Source organism: Dromaius novaehollandiae, chromosome 4 (assembly GCF_036370855.1).
Source record: "Dromaius novaehollandiae isolate bDroNov1 chromosome 4, bDroNov1.hap1, whole genome shotgun sequence".
Taxonomy (NCBI): domain Eukaryota; kingdom Metazoa; phylum Chordata; class Aves; order Casuariiformes; family Dromaiidae; genus Dromaius; species Dromaius novaehollandiae.
The window spans coordinates 12,885,675-12,909,354 of NC_088101.1; the positions used below are offsets into that span (position 1 = coordinate 12,885,675).

Below are 23,680 nucleotides of genomic sequence, written 5' to 3' on the forward strand. Positions count from 1 at the left end.
GGATCCTGATGCTGCAGAAGATAAATGATGACAATGGTTCTTTATTTCCTAGAACGGGCTATTGATTGGGCTTTATGCAGTGGTGGGGGACGATCCCTGTCCTCTTGAAGTTAAAATAGGGTTCTAAAGATTTACCCCAAATGAGCTAATTGGCGTTCATCTTCATTCTTTTGGCAAAGGCGGATTAATAACTCTGGAGCATCCTCTGAACAGAGTTAAGTGATGTAATATAAGAGGATTTTCAAGTAATGTAGTTAAAACCTCTTCATATTAATATTAACATCTTCCTCACTAGCAGTGTTGTCTGCTGTTATAAGGGAGAGCAAGGGAAAAGCAAGTCCTGCCAGATGAAAGGCAGAAATCAGCCATCTGGCGGGATGGGAGGGGAGAGAAAGCAGAGAGTCCTCCGAACGTGTTCTCGCTCTCTCCCAGCAAAGCGGGTGCCTGCACGGTGCTCATTGTGCCTAGATCCGCGCGGCTCCACCAAGGGTGCCGTGCTGTCTCCCCTTGGCTCTTTGGTGCTGCATTTGCCATCCTGCTGCCAGTACAGCAAACAGCCTGTCTAGGGAAGAGAAGCAGTAGTTTATTCTTTATATCTGTGTTAACCCCGTGATGCGGTTTCCTTTAACGATAGTCTTAGAGCTGCGCAGGAATACATCAGCCCTAGTCCTGCAGTACAGCAGAGCACGGGAGCATGCGAGGGCAAGAGGAGGAGGAAGCAGGCCTCTGTTGCTTCCAGCCCCCACCGTGCGCATTGCCCGGTTGGGTCTGGACCATCTGCTTCCACCTCCAGCAGTGTAACAGCAGCCCTGCCGCCTGCCCGGGTGTCCCCGATAACAACACCCAGGCAAACCCCGGCGGGAGGCTATTGTCCGAGCGTGTCGCCTGCAATCATCCAGCCTGCTGCGGCTCGGAGGAGAAGTACCTAGATGGTAATTTCCTTTTTTTGGAACAGCTTGTAATAATCCATGACAGCATTTCCTGTCCAACCAATTCAGATGAGGAGTAGGGTATGACAGCACAGGAAATAGCGTGTGCATTTGACTTCTTTTTAAGGCCATCATCTCTGCTGCCTGAAAATCCTGTCTCAGGCAGCGGTGCTGTCAGCAGCAGCCACAAGGAGGGTCTTTCGCTGAGTGGGAGGATGGCTGGCAGCGTGCTTCTGGGGCCATCGCTGCGGGACCTTTCCTGGTGACATAGTCTGTACGGTTCTCTACATGAGGGTGTCCTTGTCTTGCAGGTGAACATCATCCCCATCATTGCCAAGGCTGACACCATTGCGAAAAACGAGTTGCACAAGTTCAAGAGTAAAATCATGAGTGAGCTGGTCAGCAACGGCGTCCAGATCTACCAGTTCCCAACGGACGAAGAGACGGTGGCTGAGATAAATGCTACAATGAGTGTATGTTTGCTTTTGGGGTTTGTTTTCCTTGGTTCCCTCAGGCCCGTTCCCAAAGGCAGGGCACGTAGTGCCATGTTGCTTTTGGCTTTAAAACTCCAGTCTAAGCACAGAAATCATGCTGGCTGGAAGGCTTTTAGAGCTATAAGATACCTGTAAGACGTGGGCTGCCTGACCGGTAATACTTCATTGTCTGACAAAGGATTCTCGTCTGAGTATTTCTTCATATCCTTCCCCTACTGCAGTATTCCCATTTCAGGAAAGGAAGAGGATGGGAGGCAGGGCTCCAGAGCAGTCAGGGCAGAGGGCTGGGGCTTGGGTTTCCTGTCCCAAACGACCACTGGTTGCTTGGCGGGGGGTGATTCACGTTTGCCTTTGTTTCAGTTTCCGGTAAGAGCAGGGGTGCCGTCGACGATGTTCCAGCTCACAGGGGCTATCTGTGGCAGAGACTCTGGCTCTAGCCTCCTCCCCCTTCCTCCAGCAATAGTGGTAGAAATCATGGGCAAATGCGGCTGGGGTAGAATTAGCTTTTAGCAAGGTTTTCATGGGGAAACATGGATGTTTTCCCATGGGCCTGACGTGCAATGTGAGGGGAAGAACCTGCGCTCAAGGTTTCTGGCAGTGACGTGCATCGCAGCAGTGTTTGCAGGACCCCTCTGTGGCTTAACAGGGCACATAGCACCCAAAAGGATGCATCAGCTCCAAAGCAAGTGCACTCAAAACAGGCAAGACAGCAAGTGAGCAGAAGGTTAAGTTTTATCCGCATTTTATGTGCAGCAAATGGAGGCATTGAGATTAAGCCATTTCCTTGCCTGCAGCTTGAAGACTCATGGGAGTTTCCCCATGCAGTTGCTTATAGGTGGACAGTTGTACAACCAAAGGCAGAGAGGAGGTGGGACGGGGAGGAGGGCACTCTTCCCGGAGCAGGTTGGATGTCACACCCTCTCAAAACCCCTGTACTGCCTCCGTCTTTACCCCATCTGTTGTTCGTCCTCGCTGGGGAAGGAGCTGGCACAGAGAAGGGACGTGCCTCTGCCGGGGCGTCGTGCACAGCGTGTGCGTTGCCTTCTCCCTCTGGAGCTGCTGGCACAGCCGCTGCCACGTCGGCTTGCGGGAGCCCAGCTGGTGGGAAGCTCCTTTGCCAGTTAATCGCATCCGCTCTGCCGTGTGGCTTCTTCCCCTCTGGCCCAGCGTGTGACCACGGCGTGGCCGCTGAGGTGCCCCTGGACTCGCACCCAACCCTTGCAGATGCCGTGAAGGCGGGAAGAGCACTGTAGGGTGGCTGGCGGGAAAGGCAAGCTCCATCTTGGCAGTGGCTGTGCTTCTGAGACTAGATCCCGGGTTGCCAGATTGTCCCCACCACACCCACAGAGTGCCTGGGACGCAGCAGAGCTTGGTGACTCAGACACGTCAGCTCTGGGCTGGGTCGGCTCTGCTCTTCCCCTTGCTCACAGTTCTGCCTTTTTTAAGAGGAAACATTAGCCATTATTTCTAGCAGCAGAAATCCCCAGAATTTTTAGCCTACCTTGCTTGGGAGGATGTAGTTTATTTTCTTTTTTTTTACTGCTTGACAGATATTTTTTTCAATGCTCAAACTCATTTCAATTTTGTAAGACTCTGTCTGTGCTTAAGATAGTCATGCGTTGTAATTACATGTCAAATATGTGCATCTCTTTCTCTGGTATTTTTAGGACTTCAGATATTTGGACTTTAAGTCCAAGCAGGCTTCTAATCCAGGCTGCTGTACTGAAGCCTACCAGTTGAATCGCAAAGGGAATTAAAGCAACTTAAATCCAGCGCAGCTGCCACAGTAAACAGCTTTCTTCAGAAACAATTGCTGGCAGCGCAACAAAGGAAATCCCTAACCTCATTGTCCTTTTCCTTTTGTAGGTCCACCTTCCGTTTGCCGTAGTTGGCAGCACCGAAGAAGTGAAGATTGGCAACAAGATGGCAAAAGCCAGGCAGTACCCATGGGGTGTTGTGCAGGGTATGTTACCAAAGGCACAAATAAGTCCCAGTAGTTCTGTCTCGTTCTGGTGAAAGACGCATTGATCTTTGGATGTGCTGCATCAGAATCTGTCTTGAGGTAGCAAGATCTCTGCTGTAAGGCCTGCCCTCCAGAAGAGAGCTTTGCAACCTAGATATAGACAGGAAAGAGGAGGCTTTGCAACTCAGTGTTCACTTTGTGAAGGAACGGGGTAGGATTACTAAAAGATGTTAAGTAACTAATTGAAAACTTAAATCACCCTTCTCTGTTTCTGATGCTTTTCTGCCAGCAAACAAAGTCTGAGCGATGGGGGCAAGGCCTAGGTAGCTGAATGTTCAGTTTGGGCCTCGCGCACAAGGCTGAAAGCAAACATGTAGCTGGAGGATTTTCCAGGGAGCCAGTCTGCATGCTGAGGGAGTAGTCAGCAGGTCTCTGCCCTTTCGACTTGAAATGGGAGCAGAACTAATTTAATACTGATTACTTTGTTTATCTTGTCCTTGTATCCTAAGAAAATGTGGACGTGCAGGTTGAGTATGCAATCCCTGCTAAGGTCACTGAAAGCTCTTTTTTCTGATGGAAAGCAGAGTTTGGACTTGGACTATGTTTGCAACCCAGGTTGTATCAATACTGTCAAAGATGGGGCCAGTCCTTGCTTTTCCAGCCAACACTGGGAAACACAGGGTGAGAGCATTACTGTCCCTGTCTTCTCCACCGCTCCCAGTGGTAGTCCACTTGTGGCTTCAGCCCCGTATCCATCTGGAGAACGGCCCAGCAAGCTGCAGGGGAGCATCCACAGGACAATTCTGCACAACTCGCCCAGTTTTTCTCAGTAACAAAGTCTGACCCTGAAGTAACTTGAGACTTACTGTCTCTAGCTGTGTAAGCTGGAGGGCAATACTGGGCATGACTTGTAGAAGTTGGTTTGGGAAGTCTGGTATTTGACATGTATCCTGCTGGGTTCTTGCTATTTCCAGGAAATTTAAGACCAGCTCATCCAGAGATTTAGTTGGGTACCAGAGAGCTTTTGAAGATCCAGCCCTAAATTGCCCCTTTCTTCTGAGACATTGCTCTGGCCCAAAGGGGAGCAGCTGGAGTGCTTTGCTGGGTCTCCTGGAGCGTGCTGCAGAGTGGTCTGCTAGCAGCAGAGGCACCTGCTGCTCGCTGTCAGATCCCAAAAGGAGAACTTGCAGCCCTAATTTTTAATTTTTTGCATGTTTGCTGCAGCGATGTGTGCAGCCCTCTGGCCCCACTCACCTCTTGGGCTGCACAGCTCACTCTCCCAGGGGCTGACTGTGGCACGCCGGACCCCGTTGTGAATAGAAATAGTGACGAGAGCCCATGGTATACCCTGCCTGTCTGCTGCTGCCTCCCTTTCGGTGCCAGGAGCAGGGGTTTAAGGCTCCTTCACTAGGTAAGCGGGCATGGGACGAGTACAGCACCTCTGGCGGGGTCCTATCGTGGCCTTTCCTTTGACCGCCACTGCAAACTGAGACTCTGCTGCCTGCCTGGACTCGTGTCAGTGACTTGCATTTAGAGTGGATTTGAGCGTGAAGTGAAACCCCTTGTGCAAACAGGTCAGCACCTCTCTTGCTGCTGCAGAAATGCACAGACAGCAAGGACCTCTGTGGTGAATGGGAACACAGAGATAATACAAAACCAATGAAAGGCCTTGCTCTGATGCATGTGTTTGGCATTCACCCCAATTCAGCAAGGCATGTTGGTGCAGTTTGAGTTCTGCTTGTGTGCTTAAAGGACATTCAGGCTTGCTAAATTGGAGTCTGGGTTCAGAAAAGGGAAAGGGAGAAATCCACTGGCTCCTAGGTTTAACATTGTCTCCATAGATGGTCTGCTTCTTTTGCAGTTGAAAATGAAAATCACTGTGACTTTGTGAAGCTGCGGGAGATGCTGATCCGAGTGAACATGGAGGACTTGAGAGAGCAGACGCACACCCGACACTATGAGCTGTACAGGCGCTGCAAACTAGAAGAGATGGGATTCAAGGACACAGATCCAGACAGTAAACCATTCAGGTAGGAGGAAGGTGTTCCTCGGGCCTTGGACAGCCAGATAGCTGTGAGGTCTTGGGGTTGCTGGGGTTTGGAAGAACAGGGGAGGTAGTAGTCCGCTGAGAGCGGCTTAGATCTGAAGTGCTGTTGGAGAGAAAAATCTTGTACAATGTAGATCTGCCCTCAGGGCCTAGGATTTGTGTACAGGAAAAGCTTGAGTGGTTGAGAAAGCTTATTTTTGCCTTAATATGTTGAAAATGTGTGCAGTCCTGCAGAAGGGCATACATTCTTTCTAGCGCCTGTAAAACATCCCTGGGGTGCTTGAATGGGATGTGTTTTGAGAGCAGAATACAACCCATTTCAGATCAACCTCGAAAGTTTAGGCAGAGGAAGTGGATCTCCACAGATCCTTCTGCAGCCTGTTGCTTAAGTTGTATCAGTTGTCTGTGCACCCCTCCCTGAGCTCCTCTTGCTCTGTCACGTCAAATGTGAGCTGCTGGCCCTCACTTGTAAGGCCTTTCAGTCTGTCTTCTGCCTGTTACCTGTCAGCCAGTACTGAAAAGTGTCCAACGGATTGATCCCCAAACCGTCCTCCTGTCACTCCTTATGTAGAGCAATTCTTTATTGGTCTAAGCAAGCTGATTTTGCTGTCCACGTTTGAAGCTGTCCATTGCTTTACGTGACAAAGGCTGCTGTGAGGATTGCTGCTTTCTCCTGGTTTCTTTCTGTATCCTCAGCAGAGTGGCAGGGACCTTGTTTTTGTAAGGCACCAAAGGAGGGTTGGTTGTGGTCTGCAGCCAGGGCTTGTAGGCACGTCTGATTTGGAACAGTTAACGCCAGTACCATTCTGGTTGACTTGGAAATTTTTCAGTTGGGAAGCTTATTCCCGCCCCCACACCCTCGTGCCTGCTTTCCTAAAACCTGTGACCTGTTCAGCTTCAAAGGGAACTAACACTCACCTTCCTACTGGTTCTGCCCTTGGCTGTACCGTGGGCTTTGTGGTGGCTTGGGTGAGTCTGTTGGACAGAGTTTGTCAGTCACTTCAGAAATTCCTCCTGACGCTTTTTTACCCCTGGAGAAGAGCTGATTTTGAGATACTCAGGAGATGCGTTAGTGCCACCTTTCCTCCACTGCAGGCTCGATTGCGTTTTGCAGCCAGCTTGCTCTGCCGACAGTCGAGGCCAGATACAATAGCTGGGTTTTAAAAGTGCCGTGAGTGCAGCTGTGTCTGTGCTAAGATGAAGGTGACTCACACTTTGAGGTACAACTGCTTAGCAAAAGGGTGATTCTGGAGAAATGCTTGTTGACTCTCCTGGAGCTGGTCTGATGCATGAGGTTTGGTTTATTGCTAAATACGATTTGTGCCGTCTCCAACAGCTTTATTGGTCTGAAGCCTAAGTCATTAGCCAGGGACAACAGCTGTGTGGGAATTTGGGAGGGGGTGGCTGCTTTCTCCCTTCATTTCCTGTTTCCCGTTCCTCCCTACCTTTTCCCCAAGAATGACACCCGCTGCCTTAGCAGTGTCCCACGGTCCTTGCTGCCCCAAGGGAGAGAGTCAGAATTACATGCATGTCCTTGCATCAGCGTGGGTTTACCCCATAACACACGTGCATGTCAGGAATTGGCGTGCCCATCACCGAGGTGGCAGACGTGTGGCCGGCTGGTGCGGATTGCCACGAACGTGATTCATCTCTGGCCCTCAGCAGTGGAAACCCAGGTGGGCTCCAGAGCCCGAGGCAGAGCAGGGGCCTTGTGCGCCTGTTTCTGGTTCCCTCGTGTCTGGAAAACGGCACTCCACGGAGAGCAGAGTTCGGCCTGTGCTGCTACATGGATTTTTCTTCAGTTCAGGGCTTGATTTGTGGCTTGCTGAGAATATGCAGCTGCACTTCTTTTGCAGTGGAGAAACTCCAGTGAAATCGGTCAGGTCCAGCTCTGTTACTAAGCCAAAGTGTGAGGCTTTATTGGATTTCCTTTCTAGAGAGCAGTGGCTTAAGATGGGCTCAGCCCTTCCCGTCCAGGAATCTGAGGAATTTCCATTACTTCCTGTACACGAGGCCTCTTTTGACCAAGCTATAAGTAGAAAGGAAATGAAAATGTACAGAATTTCTCCATCTGGTATGTGCTAGTTCAGAGCGGTTCATGCTGGGTGCCTCCTCCCTCCCTCCCTCCCTCCAGTAAACAAGCTAAACCCATGAACCGAAGCTGGTTTGCTGAGGCCAATGTACATCTGAAATGAGGGAAACATTAGGTTTGGTTCCTTCTGTTCTTCCTCCAGTGATCAAAAACAAGCCTTCCCCCGGGTCTGGGTTTTGGAAACCACAGGCACCACCATTCCTCAGCCTGTTTGCATCACTTCTGCCAGGAGCAGGAAGTCTTTAATAAATCTCAAGGCAAGCTGGACAAAAGACCTCAGCAAAAAATTCTGGCACTACATAGGCGACTGTGCTAGAAGCTGCGCAAACGGGAGACTGGCAGTGGCATGATCCCAGCTCACGTGGGCAGAGCGCATGGCACCGCTTGTCCAAGCTCTAGTGATGCCAAGCGAGCAGAGCCATAGGCATCAGTTGTGGGAATGGGAGTCCTCCGCTGCACAGAGAGCTCTCTGCTGTCAGACGTCTGATTTCTCAGTTGGTCTGGTTAATTTTCTCAAACTACTTTTTTTTTTTTTTTTTTTTTTTTTTAAACTGGGAATTTTTTGACAGTGCATCTTTAACTGTGTATCGTGTTTTGGGGAGTCAAGTTACTCATCTAATCCAGGTTCATATTCATATGTTTGTTTACTTAAAAAGCAAATTCCTTAGTCATTTTTGTGAGAAGCTGTAGAGTCCCAGTTGGCTTTGACTGTTGCTCCTTTGGGCTATGAGTGTTTTTTCATATGCAGTTTGCAGTTGCTGGGCCAGTTTCTCTGCTAACTTGGTTCTTCTGGATGTCAGAGTCGCTTCAGTAGAGATTTGGGTTTCTGGCTTTAGTTTAGTGGTAGGTTTTAAGCTTGAAGCTGAGATTTGCATTGAGCCTGGGTCAGTTTAAGGGCTGTTCTTAAGCACTAGCTCCTGCTAACCTTTTCTTGCTTGCCTATCATTCCACATTGTGTTTTTGGAAATGAGCTTTGTGAGAAGCTGTTTGCAATACGGGATATGATTAGCAGTGTGCACAGCTTTCCCTTTTGGTCTGTAAGGCTCTGCTGCTCCCTGGTACAGTATGTCAGTAATTGCAGATTTCAATTTTTGCTCATTGAGCAGCGAAGACTAATCTGTGCCCAGGGTTTTTCTAGGCCAGACACGTCAGAAAGATTTGTAAATTGAAGCGTTAGTGTCCGAAGTCAGAGGATTAAATCCAAGACTGAATTTTAAGGAGGTTCTGGTTTAAGCCTGTATCTGCTGTGACCAGTGTGGTCCTTGATTTAGTTCAGTACGTAAAGAAGTCTCTTGCCCCATTCCCAGGTGAAAAGATTTGTGTGTGTTTACACTCTTATGAGCATTTTTTGGTTCAGTGTCTGGTCATCTGGAATCATGCTATTCCTTCAGGTTGGCCAGCGCTGTGCAAGAGCAGCTCTGGGGCAGCCTGTCCTTGGAGTATTTCAGGAGGGATTTGGAGCACCCATCACTTTGGGATGTTAAGTCCAAGACTGAAGCACCTCTGTTGGGTTTTATTCCCTAGCTCAAAAGAATATCCCTGTGCAAGACAAGGCGATGCTTTGGCTTTAATGGGTTTATGATGTTTCACTAGCCTGGCGTTTAATGTGCCCCTTAGGTGTGTGCGTGCCAGGTAGATGAAGCAGCACATCTCTCCTGTATCAGTGGATTTTTCATTAAAAAAATGCCCTTTCAGAAAAGCATCATGGGGAAATAGTTATCATTCCCACACTATCATTATGTCTGAAACATCCAAATCCATTTAAGGAATAAAATGAAAAGGAATTTGGCGTTCAGGCTTCCTAAGAGGCTGTGAAAATCTCAGAGGTGCATGGACCACATGTTTTGTGTCTCAAATCATTGCTGCGGTATCTCGGTGCTGGGGAAATAAAGCAATGCCAAGAAGTAGAAGGGGATAAGGGAATGAAAGGATCCGGTAATGTGGAGGATCCTTTCCTCCTCAGAGGAGGAACACTGCCGCATATTCACAAAGGTTTAGCCTCCCTTGACAGCTAAAGGAGAAAGACATCTCCCAAGGTGGCTTTATCTAAATAAAGCTCCTGGTCTGAATCCATTAGCGATGATTTGTGAAAATCAGTTTTGCACTGTGACAGCGTTGTGCTTAATAAACCTCCATAAAGCCAGATTTCGTGCTCTGATATGCCCGTCTCTGCTCCGCACGTCTTTTACTTCAGATGAAGCGATTCAGGACAAACAGTGGGTGAGGCAAGAAGGTGGGAATCGAACACATCAGCAAGCTGTGTTAACATCAGCGATGGCCGCAGACGCTTACATAGTGGCTGTTTGTTTGGGCGGTCAGTCATCCTGCCTGCCAGGTGATTTCCAGGATTCTTAACAGCGTGCTCATTTTTACTCACCAGTTTGTTTCCACACTGCTGCCATCTAGCAAGCTAAGACTTGTTTTGGTGGAGGTGATCACACCTCTTGCAATTGAGGACCTCTGGTGATGTTTTGTGACAGGAGAATGCACTAAGATCACCAAAGGCTGGAAACTCGTTGGCATGCACGAAACACAGCTTTGACTGTTTTCTTTGTGTATTTTTAACAGTCTCCAAGAGACTTACGAAGCGAAGAGGAATGAATTCCTGGGTGAACTCCAGAAGAAGGAGGATGAAATGAGACAGATGTTTGTCATGAGAGTGAAGGAAAAGGAAGCAGAGTTGAAAGAAGCAGAAAAAGATGTGAGTATATCGTAACTCAGAGGGGAGTGTGTGTGAGGGTGTGGGCTGGGGATTTTCCAGGAGAGCCCTGTGAAGGTTACGCCTGCATTCTCCTGTCGAGCCTGAAAAGGGGCTTGGCTGGCATACACAGTTTCAGGGAGCAGATGTGGACTCATTTCCCAGCTCTGCCACAAACTTGTAGCATGACCCCATTGCATAAGTCCTCTGCCCCAATTCTCTGCCTCTAAAATGGGGCAGGAGTATTCCCTGGCTTTGGGCAGCCAGAGGAAGATATATCTTGGAGTGGGAGGTGCTGCAGCATGACAGGAACAGCTGCTGCATCCTCTTACCTCCATGGAAAGACGCCAGCCTTCCTGCGCCCTGGGAGTCCTCTCTGCTCCCTCACCTTTCCCTTCCCACCTAAAGAAGACAGTATGTTTGCTGCTCAGAGCAATGCTGATCTGCAGTGGATCTCTGGCTGTGCTACAGCCAGTGCTGCCCTTCGGGAGTGCAGTCCCTCCTGTCTAGAGACCCTCAGTGAGGAGATGAGGTTCCCTTGGACTTTCTGGAGGGCAGTAAGTGCGACTCGGCGCAGTCGTAGAGGGGCATTACAGAGCTATTCACGAGTGCTGCCCAAACGCAATTTGCTTGGCTCGTACAGCCATGTTGCTTGGCTTTGCTCAAGCAAGAGTGAGTCCGTAAGGTACGAAGCAACGTGGGACAGGGCAGGGGGTTTCGGATATTCCTGCAGCTTAATTCCCCCCCTGTCTGTATGCACTACTGCAGGGCTGTTCTCACAAAATCAGGCATGCTCGTGACAGGCAAACCCAGTGCCAGTGGGATCTCTCCAGGCATTGTTACCAGTATTTGGCGTAAAATGTTCTTCTCTTTCCCTCCAATTCTCGTCGTCTTTGGACAGCTCCATGAGAAGTTTGACCATCTAAAGAGGACTCACCAAGAAGAGAAGAAGAAAGTGGAAGAGAAAAAGGTGCAGCTTGAGGAAGAGCTGAACAACTTTCAAAAGAAGAAGGCAGCAGCTCAGCTATTACAGTCACAGGCTCAGCAGGCAGGTTCTCAACAAACCAAGAAAGACAAGGACAAGAAAAAGTAAGCGGCTGTCACCCACATCCTTTGTAGGGTCTGTTACAGTTTGGGGGTTGTTTTTTCTCTATCTTGCTGCATGTCTGTATTTGCTTTTCCCCATTACCGGACTGGAAACTGGGCTTTTACCAGCCTGATCAAATAAAATATTTTTTTTCTAAAGGGTGGGTCAGGGACAAGATCTTAATTTGTCTTTAGAAGAACACCTTAAAATTTTATGTTAAAGTCTAACTGGTATGGGAGAGCAATCCAGATGGTGGAGGTTTGACCTATGACATGTTCAGCTCTGGGATGTTCTGGACTCAGATTTATCTGCCTGAGCCAAAACTAAAAAGGGATCTCTATTCATCCTTCCTTTCACCCAAAGGTAGTCCCCCATTTCTGTTCTTTAACGTTATGGTTGTAAGTAGAAGTAGATGAGAAACCAAAAACGCCATGTTATTTTTACATGGAGAATCCTAGTGCCAAAAGTGAATCCTTGGAAGCTTGCTTTAAAGATAAAAGCTTTGTTTTTGTTTTTTTAAAAGCAACAAAAACTATGGTACCATAATTACAGGTAAATGGCATTTGTGGTTTTATCAAGTTGACATAATAAGCTAAGAAACCGATACCTTTTACTAAAAGGACAATGGCATTGTTTTCTACTATTTTATATTTGTACGCTGGGAGTATAATACTATGCCCTCCAATACTCTTGAGATCCAGCAACTTCGGTAGGAACCAGGTGTATCTGTGGACAGAGTCTGTCCTGTGGTCAGCATTAGCGGTGGGATTTTCAGATGCGCTCGGTTTGCACCTAACTCTGTTGCCCCCGAAACTGGAGGAACATTGCCATTGATTTGGGCTCAGAGTTAAGTCACTGGAGAGCTCTGCTGAAAACCCTGCCCTAAAGCTCCTGATTAATCCTTTTCAACGTAACCTCCTCCTTGCAGCCTGTACTTGGAAATAGCTGTGCTTAGCTTGCTATTAGTATTAGAGGCTCGTATTTTTTGACATTATACTGGCTACTTCACTGCGCTTTAAAATCCAGAACGCACCGTCCGTTCGGACGCGGTATGTACAGTGAAGGCCGACAAGCCCCGCACAGGTGAAGCAGGATGTGCATGGCTTGTTTGTATAGCACAGCAAGACGGTTTACTGCAACAAAGGCTGCTTTGAGGCCTCCTATCGTGATTCCCGTCCCCTTTTTCCGTAGCCAGTGAGGGGATACTCTAGCAAGTCCTTTCTGCGTCCTCTGCGATAACGGCGCCAGTCTATAAGTGCAATCAGGAAAGCTGTAAAGAGGGTAATACAGTAAAGTCTCACTGGAGAACACTTTTTTTAAATCCACACACAAAAATGACAGTTCCATGCCTCTTGTATTAGCTGATAGTGAAACAGTGCATTTCTTAGCCAACTTGGGCAGAGTATCCTTCATAATTAACACTAGCCATTGCTGCTGAAAGAACCAAAATGCTAGTAGGGAAGTGGCCTAGCCACTTTTGCCTCTCCTGCTAACCTGTGAACTTCAGCCAGGTCTGAGCTGTCTCTAGCGTGAGCCTGTGAGGCTCTATTGTTTTGCATATATACTGGTATATTTTTATACTTTCGGACATTACTTTGACGCTCGCTGCACGTCCCCTGTTTCTGCTGCTGGATCAGTGCCCGTCATTCATTTCTGTTCTGACCCTGGGTCCCCGGGGGAAGGAGGGGAGGGCCAAGGGCTAGTTCCTCAGCTGATGTAAATTGTTGTAGCTCCTATGGAGCCCTGCTGCTTTATGCTAACTGAGAACCTGGCCCTCAGCACCTGCTGAAATACGTAGGGCTCTTGCACGCTGCATGCTCTGCTTGGTTAAAGACGTCATTGCGGGCACTGATCACAGCGTCATGCCTAACGGCAGAACGGGTAGGCGTCCGGCAGCTATCGTCCAAGCATGCTGAAATATCATTCCCTGACGATGCCTGTAAATAGGTTAGGCTGAAACGCTGGTCTTCTCCCATGTGAGAATTCAGATGTGGTTGCCCTTTTCCTAAAGGTAACAGACAATTTTGAAGACCCCTTTTTCTTACCTCTTAAACAGAGTTGCTAGCTTAATATTTATATGAGCTCTGCAGTAGATATTTTCACCTCTTAGGTGTGAGACCAGAGCAATACTTAGTGATCTGGGGAGTTTTGTAACTGTTGGTAGTTGGTATTAGCTACTAGTTGCTTCTGTGAAGTGGGCTGGCACGTGCACAGCACTGTGGGTATAATACATCGATGTTTCTAGCGGCCGTGACAAACAACACAGTTTCTGCTTTGCCGATGCATTCACAGAAATCCAGTCATGAGGAACATGCACGTGTTTAAGTAGTGTGTCCTTTCAGTGTCGCTCCACACCAGGTGTTGTAACCGCTTAAATTGTTCTCTAGCGTCTGAACTACTAACGGAGGCTTTAAAGGGAAATGCTGATGCTTCTGCATTGTAGCACACCTTGGTTTTTCTGAAGGCTTTACGTTTCTCCTTGCACTCTAACAAAAAGCTGCAGTTGCTATAGGTAAGGCTTTCAAGCTTTCTCTGGGGTGACATGGACTGTGGCGGTTCTCGTGCAGTTGCCAGAGGAAATCCTTGCCACGCTCTGAGCATGATCCTTGTAGCCTCCCCAGCACATAATTCGTGGGAATGCTCCTTTCCGAAGGTGGGATCGGATTTCTCCAACTTGGACAAGGGAGACTTTCCTCGGTGTTGTGCAAGCTGGAGGGAAGGCCCAGGGCCAATTTGCTGCTGGCTTAACCCCGTGAGGGAGAACTTGGCCCTCTTGATTTCCAGACCGTCCCTGTAGGAACACGGAGTTGTCTTTTTCTACCTCTTTTTTTTTCTACCCTGTTTCCCGGATAGATTCCTGTAGCTTGTGCTATTCTCATCTAAAATTGTCGCAGCTCTGGCCCGACGTCAGAGAAGCATGCTGTTTTTGTGACAGCGCATATTTGTGCTTAAGATACGTGAGTAGGTATCTGTAACATGGTCGTTCAAGTACTTTGCTAAATCTGAGGTTGACCCAATTAGGAAGCCCCTGCCATAATTTTTGGGTGGGACTGTGCTTCAAACTTCTACCATCCATTTTAAAATAGGAGCAGCAAATAGTGTTTTGGTGCTTGCCTGTTGTTTGGTAGATCACCATGTGGATGCCTCAGCACGTGCCTTCGTGTTACTCGCTCATCCTCAGCCCGCCCAGGAGCCGGGACCATCTGTTTGTGCTCCGTTTCTGTTCCTTTCAAGCTACTTCTGAAAAACAGATGAAAAGCTTTATTCCAGCTTCCTTTCAGTACAAGTAATTTCCCATCCGATGTGGCTGTCTGGCTGTCTTGGGCCATGTTTAATCCCAAAGCAAATCCCTGAGCTACAGCATGCAGCAAACATATTTCGGGGCTTGGCCCGACACCCCAGTAAAAGAGGTTTTTGTTAATACCTGAAGGATCTGGATTGTGCCTGAAAACTGATGTTTGCTGAGGTGCTGGGAGATCTCACAGTGCCAAGCTTTGAGATACCTACGTTTCAGAAAGGGCTGTGCACCAGCGGGAGCGCCCGTGTTAAGGTAACTCAGCCTGGACGCCTGCAGTCGTGCACCCCACGGACGCTTTATGAAAAGAAGCCCCACAGCTTGAAGGCACCAGCCAAGTAAAACCTGTAACCTTGACTAACTGAAGCTGTCAGTTGTTCAGTTCTTCCCACTCAGTTTTTCTTTTTGCTTTTGCTTGTCATGTAGGCTAGACTTGACCCCAGTCTTAGTTTACTTTCTTTTTACTTCCATAATCCTTCTGCATGCCCACCCACCAGAGCGGGTTGCTGGTGTTGGCTCTCCCAGCTTTCCTTGATTTATTTTTATTTTTTCATTTGGGGTTCTATTATTGCTAACTTTTTTTTTGTTTTTTTGTTCTTTTTTTTAACTTGCAGTGCAAGCTTCACATAAAGCCTGTCAAGCCAAGGATGTTCCTGCATTCACCTGCTTTTGCAGTAATGTGTCTCTGCCATCTGTGTTTTTTTTTCATATTTTTTTTTTAACACAAATAACTATTAACGCATCTAATAACGTAGTGGGAGCAAGAAGGAAGAAGGGTTGGGTACAGGACTGCGTGCAACTGCAAATTCAGGGATGGGCAGACTGGGAAGGTAATGATACCATGCATTTTTTCTGGTCAAAACCAGCAGCAGTAAATCATTTTGGCCCTGGATTTGAATTGGGAGCAAGGACTGGACATCAGCGAGCGTCGTTGACTGGATCAGGTCGTAAATGTTGCTGATGCTGTCCTGCCTACCCCGAGGGCCAGCCGCGGTTCCCTGCGCTGAATAGTGGCCCGCGCCCACAGAAGGCAGCCTCAGGGAGCTCCTGCCTGCTGCACCGTGGTTACCGCCCGGTCCGCGGCGCTGAGCCTTGCCAGACCCCGGGGTTTCAGTCCGGCCCTAAGGTGCGAGAGCAACGCGAGTCCCACTGTTGTAAGGGGGGGGGGGTACGTGTGTGTAGATAACAAAAGTTAAACTGACCTTGCATGCCATTACATTTGCATGATTTTTGTCGTCTTTTTTAAGTTACTGTTTTTGTTGTCTGACTGGATAATATTAGTTGGCCTGGGTTCGTGCCATGTCCTGGCGTATTTTTGCAGTCACCCTTCCAGGCAAAGTGTAGTCACTACTTGCTGAATGCGGCGGTGGCGCCTAGAGGAGGGAACTCTTCTCGTTACTGCTCTCCCCGCGTTGCTCCCCTGACCGTCAGCTTTGAAACCCGGCTTAAAACCGTACCTGGTTTCAAACGTATCTGATCCCAGCAGCCTTGTAGGAAATCAAAACAGGCAGGCAAGGGCCACGGCATAGTCTTCAACGGCCTCTTCCCGCTGTCGGGGGCGTTCCTGCGTGCACTTAAATACCAGCTTGCTTAGTTGCAGGATCCAGACCGTGGCGGGGGAGCCCCTGTTCACGTCAACCAGCATTTGGCAGATAAAACAGCTGATTTAGGGCTCCGTCCCTGGAGTTGCCGCTCGTTTCCAGGGCAGCAAACGTGCTCGCTAAGTCCTGCTTGCCTACGAGGGCCGCCACGGTGCATCGGAAAGGTAACGGCTCAACCCCGGGGTAGCTTTGTACGGCACGGGAAAATTTGGGATGAGCTCTCTTCCAGACGCTAGTTAGTGTTAAGGAGCAGCCGGAGGTTCGTTACCCGCTGAGAGCGACTTGGGCTCCTCCTGGGCAACAGACGGAGCAGCCGAGGAGGGAGAGACGGCGCCTGGATCGCTCTACCTATTTAACTTGTATTTTCTGTGCCGCTGCTTTTCGGACAGAGTCTTTCCTTTCCTTCTCGTGAAGTGGCGAGCCATGTTTACCCTCTGACTGCTGGATTTCTTTCTCTTCCACTGCTGCACTGCCGGCATTTCCACTGCTCCTAACTAGGTAGCCTCCTGTGTCTCTCTCTAAAGCACCCTTAAAAATAACTCTCTTCACCTAGGTCTCATGCACTCCAGTTCTTTGCTTGTTTCTGGGATGGCGTTTCTTGCCTCTGAATGAATAAAGGCAGAATTATCACCTTTTCTTGAAGTGCCAGGTCAGCAAAGGTGGTTAGGGTCCTTTTTTTCCTTCTTCCTTGTTTTTTTTTGCCTTTTTTAACCCTCACTGCCTAAACATGGCTTTTGGGAAGACCATGTCGAAATACGCTACCTTGGACAGATGGCAAAATTTGGCCAGAGATAAATAAGCTGGAAATAAAATAGTTGAGAATTTCTCCCCACCACCACCCTTTTCTTTCTTTTGAAGTGCATCTCCTGGTCCTATCAACCAGGATGCACATTTGTCAGGTTAAATAGTGTTGTTTTGTTTTGGTTTTAGGGGAGTTGCTTAGAAAAACAAAACAAAACCACGACCCTCGTGGCTTCTAGCAAACCCAACCTTCCTTCAAATCTTGAGTTACCGGGGAAGCAAGCAGCGTTCTGGCACGAGTTTTGTGCCCTGCCATCGTACGCGCACATCTCAGGCTGAGGGCTTGTGGCAGGACGCTTTGCTTCAGCTGTCCCTGTGCACGTCCGCTTTTGAATTACCAGCATTTTGTGCCAAGTAGCAAACTGAATTTTAACATTTATTTGTCCTGCTTCGTTTAACAGCCCTTCCGAGGGATGTTTGGCAGGGGAAATCAGCTGAGTCTAGCTATTTTTGTTTTTGACAGAAAACCGTGGCCAAATGCATTAATGTATTTGTGGTTGGATTTTGTCCTCCAGCTGAAAGCGAGCTGTTTTGGAGGAATTGGGAATAAAGCATTAGTTTGCCAAAGTGAAAGGTATTGCTTTGTTTTTTTTTTTTTGCTGAAGGAGATGTTAATGACCCTTTTTTTCCCTTAAACTCCTGGGCCATGTTTAGCTTGTTTCTGCTGCATCTCTTTCTTTTCTTTATTTATGCCTTTTTTCACAGTAGTCCCTGGTTCTGCATGGAGTAAATGATACTCTCAAATCTAGTTGGATGTGCTTTCACCTTTGCATGCAAGTACAGCAGTAAGAGCCGCCCTTTCTGCTCACTACTGATATGGATAAACCAGCTGTTTTCTTGGGTTTTTCCTTTAAGTCCACTTACTTGCAAGTGGCATTATCAAAACCATTTTAAAACTTTCTGGAATAATCAGACTTTGCTGACATTTTGGAAAGAAGCCGAAGGGACCTGTCGTTCAGCTCCCGCTGAATGTCACAGTGACCCTACGCAGCTGTGGTGCACGCTGGAGCCTAGCGAGCCGGGCTGGACGAACCGCTGTGCGGTCAAAAGCCTCGCTCGGGAGGTGCTGCAAACCTGAATGCGCGCTAGCCAGCAGCAATAACCAGCCGATAGGTCTGCGTGGCCCCAGTGAGCTGGATTTCAAGGCTTAGGATGCTGTAAATGAGCAGGAAAGCCCGAGGGAGCGTGCGTTTCGGGGCCGCGGCTCGCGCTGTCCTCTTGGTGCGGCTGCCCCGTCCCTCGACGGCATCCATCCCGTCAAGGGGCTCCATCGCGTCGAGGGGTTTGGTAGCAGAGTCTCTCCTTAGGCATGCTGTTCCTGTAACGTGGTCAGCAGCCCTCCAGGTAGTTCCCATGTTGCTTCTCCTTTATTTAAAAAAAAAAAAAAAAAATCCAGTGAAAATGGAAATGTCTTTTTGTGTGTGATCATATCAGACCTGTCTGTTTGAATCCGATCATGATTTGCCCTTCTAAGATGTTAGAAGCGCTTATTCCCGTCTCTTCTCCAAGGACCCTGGTTGCATTTGCAGTATCTAATATCTATGACTCTCTAGTCGGCGTGTATCATCATGGGACTATACAAGTATGAAGGTTTTTTTTTTTTTAATTAATGGAAAAATAAAGCTGTGAACAGCGGTAGAAATATTGTATTTGTATACATTTTTAATATCCTGATTGCCTTAAACTATAGATGTAGAACTTTATTACCTTGCTATTCAAAAATAACCCATGTTTGTAACTAAATAATTGTGTAACCTACATACAGTGTTAATGCAAAATTATATGTATGCATCTGTTAGATATTGTCACTTTATTTGATGTTAAAGTATTTCATTTTTTGAATTACAAATTGAATAATAACCTTATAGCATAAGCTCAGTTATTTCTTGTATATGCTTTAGGTTACGTATACAAATAGTGCCAACACTTGAAGTGGGGAGAGGAAATATATTTTTACCCAAACGCTTTGGTCTTTGAGTGGCCTTTTGTGACTTTGTTTTGCTGTTGCTGTCATGTCGGGGTGCGACGGTAGGGGAAGAGGTTCCCGGCGGGCTGTTTCTTGCCTCCTGGCTGTCTCTGTGGGCCCGGGCTGGTGTCTCTCGGTTGCTTTTCGTTGCTGTTGTGAGCGTTTGCTTGTCTGCTGCCTCTCTGCAGTTGGTTTGTGTTAAACCTCCCCGCCGCACTCTCCTTCATGGCTTGTTTCCTTTAAAATGTTGTTCCTCCTTTTTTTCTTCTCTCCCTCTCTCTCTCCTGCCATTTTTTTAATTTCAATTCTGAACCTCTCTTTCTTTTTTTTTTCTCTTTTCTGTAGCTTCTTCTTTATGTAACCGTCATCTTGCCAAAGCCCCCACACCCTCTCTCCTAATGGACAGTAGCGCGCTAGAAGAGCCTGCGGCCGCGCGGCCGCCCGCGGGGAGAAGAGCCATCTCATCCCTCCATCACGTCCGCCTTTCTCTCCTCCCCTTTCTGTTCCCACCTGTGGGTCTGCGGGTGTGCTGCGCTGTGCTGTGTGTCTCGCGAGGGCTCTGGCCGCGGCATCGCGGCTACCAGACGTGACGGAGGCGATGGCTGGCGGAGAGAGCGTGGCCGTAATCCAGGACGTGGCACCGGGATTTTGCTTGTTTGTTTTTCCCCCCCGTCCCGTTTTCTCTCCTTTTGCTGTAACGTGCACGTGCGGCTGATGGCGAAGAGGCTCACGGACTGTGGATCCGGGTGAGTGTGCGTAACCAGAGGACTGACGTTGTTTCTGACTCTGCGCTGGCTGCTTTGGACACCACAGCTTCAGCACAAGCACGTCCCGAGCTCCTCTAGCACGTGATGGAAATGGGTTCGTGGACGTGGACGACGACTTTTTTAATGCGAAGTTGCATGAAGCAGAGATGGCTGCCGTTGCCTACTGTTGGAATTGGTTCTGGACGGTCAAGGCTTTATTTTTTCCTAGTTCATCGACCTCCGTGTGAGCCAAGTAGGTGTCTTTTCTTGAACGATTGAGCTGCGCTGACCTGTGTTTTGGTCAAGGGCTTTTCATTCTGATGAAGTCCCGTTCGTGATGTTTTTCTTTTTACAGTCCTGAACGCGGGACACTTGTTTAACTTTCCAACTTGTTTACGTTGGAAGTGAATTCAGTCAAGAGGTTTGAAAAGTGCCAAACTGTTGTTTAAAGGTAAAAACAAACCTTGTAAACTTGGTATGTAGTGACCTCTAGCTGGGTCAGGGGGGATGGAAGGGGCAGCCAGATCCCCTGCAGATGTTTTTCATATGGGGCAGTGCACTCTTTTTTTTTTTTTTTTCCAAACCAAGTTATGGTTATTTTTTCTCCTCGTCTGCAGATCTTAATCAAGATTAATTAACCTTCTTTAATGTGCCATGAAAAAGGTACTACTAAATAACCTAAGCTCTCTCTCTCCAGTCTGCACATGAAGTGCAAGCTGCCAGGGGTCTGGGCTGAAATCATTTACTTTTTTTCCAAAAGCACAGTATTTTTCAGCACTGTTCAGAGACGAGCGTGTTAGATGGCTTGAAGCTCCATCCAGACAGGTGGCTCTTCTCCTAAAGTGGCAGAAAACCTGTCTGTTCTGGAAACATTTCCAAGCAACCAGGTGGATTTATAGATACGGTCTGAAATACTGTTAAGTTGGCCTTGCGCGTACGCGGTGGAAACTTCCCTGGTGTTTAAACGGAATCGCTGACTGTTGCCTCAACTGCAGGGACAGGAATATTTGCACAGATGTAGCTGGGGACAGAGTCTGCATCAATACCAATTGCGCCCATCCTGCTCTCCTGACTCGAATGGGCTCCAGCGACATCTGCTCACCTTCTGCTCTCCAGCTAGACAGTGCTTAGCACGAGACATCCCGATCTAGAAAACTACTCAAATTCAGCCTCCTGAGGAGGAAAATGAGCAGCTTATGCCTCATGGATTGAGGCCTTGAAGGCATTGCTGGATCCAACCCTTTCTGCATTAATTCTTCACTTTTCCTGCAGAAATCTGTGGATGCTTTTGCTAGCTGAGAACAGGCATGCTACTTACATGAGTGAATCCTTTCTATTCTGAGCACTGCAGCAGTTCTGTAAGTGTACCAAGCCACTGGTACCCAGCAAAAAGTGGGGGGTTGAACCCCACATTTGCCAAAATTGGTGGGAAACCCTGCAGTGATGGGGCTGGAGAGGCTGCTGCCCTGGCCCGGGGGCTGTGCGTGTATCCAAGCACACACGTGGGCACAGTTTGCTGAGAAAAAACATCTTGCCCATTAAAACGCCTGGTTTACAAGCGCTGTGTCTCTTTCTTTCAGCGTTGGTGCCTGGGCTGGTCCTCAGCACTGGGGACCGCCGCCTCGGGCCGGAGGGGCCTTGCCGTGGCTCGTCTTTGCGAGCCCTTTGCGGTAGCATCTGACTTGCCAAAAGACCCTGCCAGTTGTTTGCCCAGATGTTCCTGTGGTGTCCTGCGTGGTGAGACCCTCCCCGGCGCCACCACCATCACTGCTTTGTGTGTGTGTGGGGGGGTTCCCCTCCTTATTTCTTTCTCACTCCCCAGCCTTCTGAGCCTTTTTTTGATTTTAAGTTTGCAGTATAGGTTCACCTGGTGATAGGAGCCTAACCTGTTAAATACCATCGCTGTGCTACAGCCTCTCTTAAATGCAGCCACTTTTGATTACGTAGTTCATGTTCCTGAATGGGAAAACAGCCGTTGTGCTGGCCTCTCCCAGTGTCAGATCACCCCACGTTGTGTGGGTGACAACGGCTTAGGGCGTGGGCTCTGTTGTGGTGGCCAGGTCTCATTTATTGTAAGCAAGCAGAAGATAAAGCAACACGTTTTTATTTCTTTATCCCATACTGAAAAAAGGGATATTAAGTGTTACTTGCCCAGTCATCTTATCTAGTAGTTGTGCTCTGTGACTTTCTGAAACCTCCTGTGTCAAGGTAGGAAGTCACAACTGAGATTGCAGGTTGGCAACGCTAAAGGAATATCTGATAGACTGTCGGATCGGGCCGCGGCTTCCTGAGGGGCTGGAAGGTGTCTGCGCTCGGGACGCTTTTTCCATCCCTCGCAAGGACTGTGCTGTACCAAAGAGGCTGTTTTCTGTCAGCTGGAGGGGCTCAGGGCACAGTGACTAACCAGTCGTGCAGATGCATCAGCAAGGTTTGAAGTGGGGCAAAACCCTTTGGCTGACTCGTAAACTCCAAATAATTGACAGTTTTTAAGGTTTTTTTGTGTATGTATGTGTGTGTGTGTGTGTGTATATATATATATATATATATATGTATGTATATCTAAAGAGAAAGAAAGGGAAACTGAGAGACAAAATGCCACCACTTACATGAACCACATTTATTTTGCAGCTCTGAGTCTTGCTGTGCGCATGCCTTGAGTCCTGCTTGCAGCTCTGGCCTTCCCGTCTCCAGAAGGACGTAGTGGAGTTAGAGAAGGGCGCTGTAAGGATAAATGGGATGGAGCAGCAGCCAGCCAGGTGAGACCAAAAAGGTCAGGGCTCCTTGGTCTGGAGAGGAGAAGACAGAGAGGATCAGCCCGGCTGTGAGCCCGAGGTTGCAGCACATGTCCTCTAGAGGTCCCTTCCAGCCTGACTTTTTCTGTGCTTCTGTGCTGCTCTCCAAGCCCACAAAATAGCAGTGGTGGTGGATGCCGACCTATTAGTTACCGAATCGGCGGTACTAGAACCGAGGGGCACTCGGTGAGCTGGAAGTAAGTTGGTTCAAAACATTAAGTAAATTTTTAATAGTGCAGGTAGTAAACTTCTGGAATTTGTTGCACTGGGTCATGGAGGCAGATAGTATCAGCACAAGTGAAAAAATGGTCAGGCAATTCCATGAGGAACAGGGCCGCAAACAGATCCTAAGGGAATAAACCAGGTTAAACCCTCTGACATCCGTGGTCCAGCATTGGAGGAGGCTGGGGCACTAGGAGGGGAAAAGGGAGCAGAAAGTACATACGGCGGCTGCGAGTGCTGTTTGCGCTGAGACCCGCATGTCAGAAAAGGGGATCGATGAGTGTAGCAAGCGCACTGAGGCTTTCCCGCGCCTCGCTGCCAGGGACCGGATGGTGCCGTTGGGCTTTTTTCCCCTGCCGCATGTGGCTGATGGGACGAGGTGCCAGGATGGAGGGAGACAGCAGCATGACCTTGAGTGTCAGGCAGTCTGTGACACGGCCAGGGCAGTTATTTATCACTCGCTGTCACCAACCGTCCCCGCAGAGCCTGGAAACTGCTTCATCCACAAGAGCAAACGGGTGCCTGCATTTAAAATCGGTGAGCGCTCGCAGGCTTAATCCTCCTGTCACTACCGGAGAGTGAAAAGAGAGGGCTGGAAGCAGCTTCCAGGTCAGACATGCTCTTGGCCCAAGCTCTGTCTTTCTCTCTGTCACGTGTGGTAGGAGTTTGGGGGTGTTTTTGTCCTTTCATGAGCTAACTTTCAGCATCAGGCTCTCAAACATGGCATGTTGCAGCATGGTGGTGGCAGTCCCTGAGGCTGGACGCTGTGCTTGACTGGAGCCAGGGCATCCTCTCCGGAGGGGGCGGCAGCAGGATTTGTCCCCATGTGGGTGACGGATGGCAGGGACTCTGCAGCTGCGCGTAGGTACTTAGCAATGGAAAAGGAGGTGGGTGAGGAGAGCCACTAACATGGAGAGCTGCTTTGGTTTGCTCACCTGCTCCAGGGT

The 23,680-nt window shown here is 48.6% G+C and overlaps 1 protein-coding gene across 6 annotated transcripts in view; it reads left to right on the forward strand.

The window, feature by feature from the left end:
• SEPTIN11 (septin 11) overlaps positions 1-21,277 on the forward strand; it is a 56,386-nt gene extending 35,109 nt beyond the window's left edge. For 4 of the 6 annotated variants that reach the window (XM_064510442.1, XM_064510443.1, XM_064510444.1 and 1 more), the window contains exons 5-11: positions 1,241-1,402; positions 3,290-3,386; positions 5,248-5,416; positions 10,094-10,226; positions 11,125-11,312; positions 13,603-13,668; positions 15,220-18,969. In XM_064510442.1, the coding sequence (XP_064366512.1) occupies positions 1,241-1,402; positions 3,290-3,386; positions 5,248-5,416; positions 10,094-10,226; positions 11,125-11,312; positions 13,603-13,639 (786 nt within the window). In that variant the 3' untranslated portion in view covers positions 13,640-13,668; positions 15,220-18,969. Of the gene's footprint in view, positions 1-1,240; positions 1,403-3,289; positions 3,387-5,247; positions 5,417-10,093; positions 10,227-11,124; positions 11,313-13,602; positions 13,669-15,219; positions 18,970-19,318 lie in introns of those variants that run through there. The other 2 variants (XM_064510441.1, XM_064510440.1) reach the window with 2 other exon arrangements.
• The last annotated feature ends 2,403 nt before the right edge of the window (positions 21,278-23,680 follow it).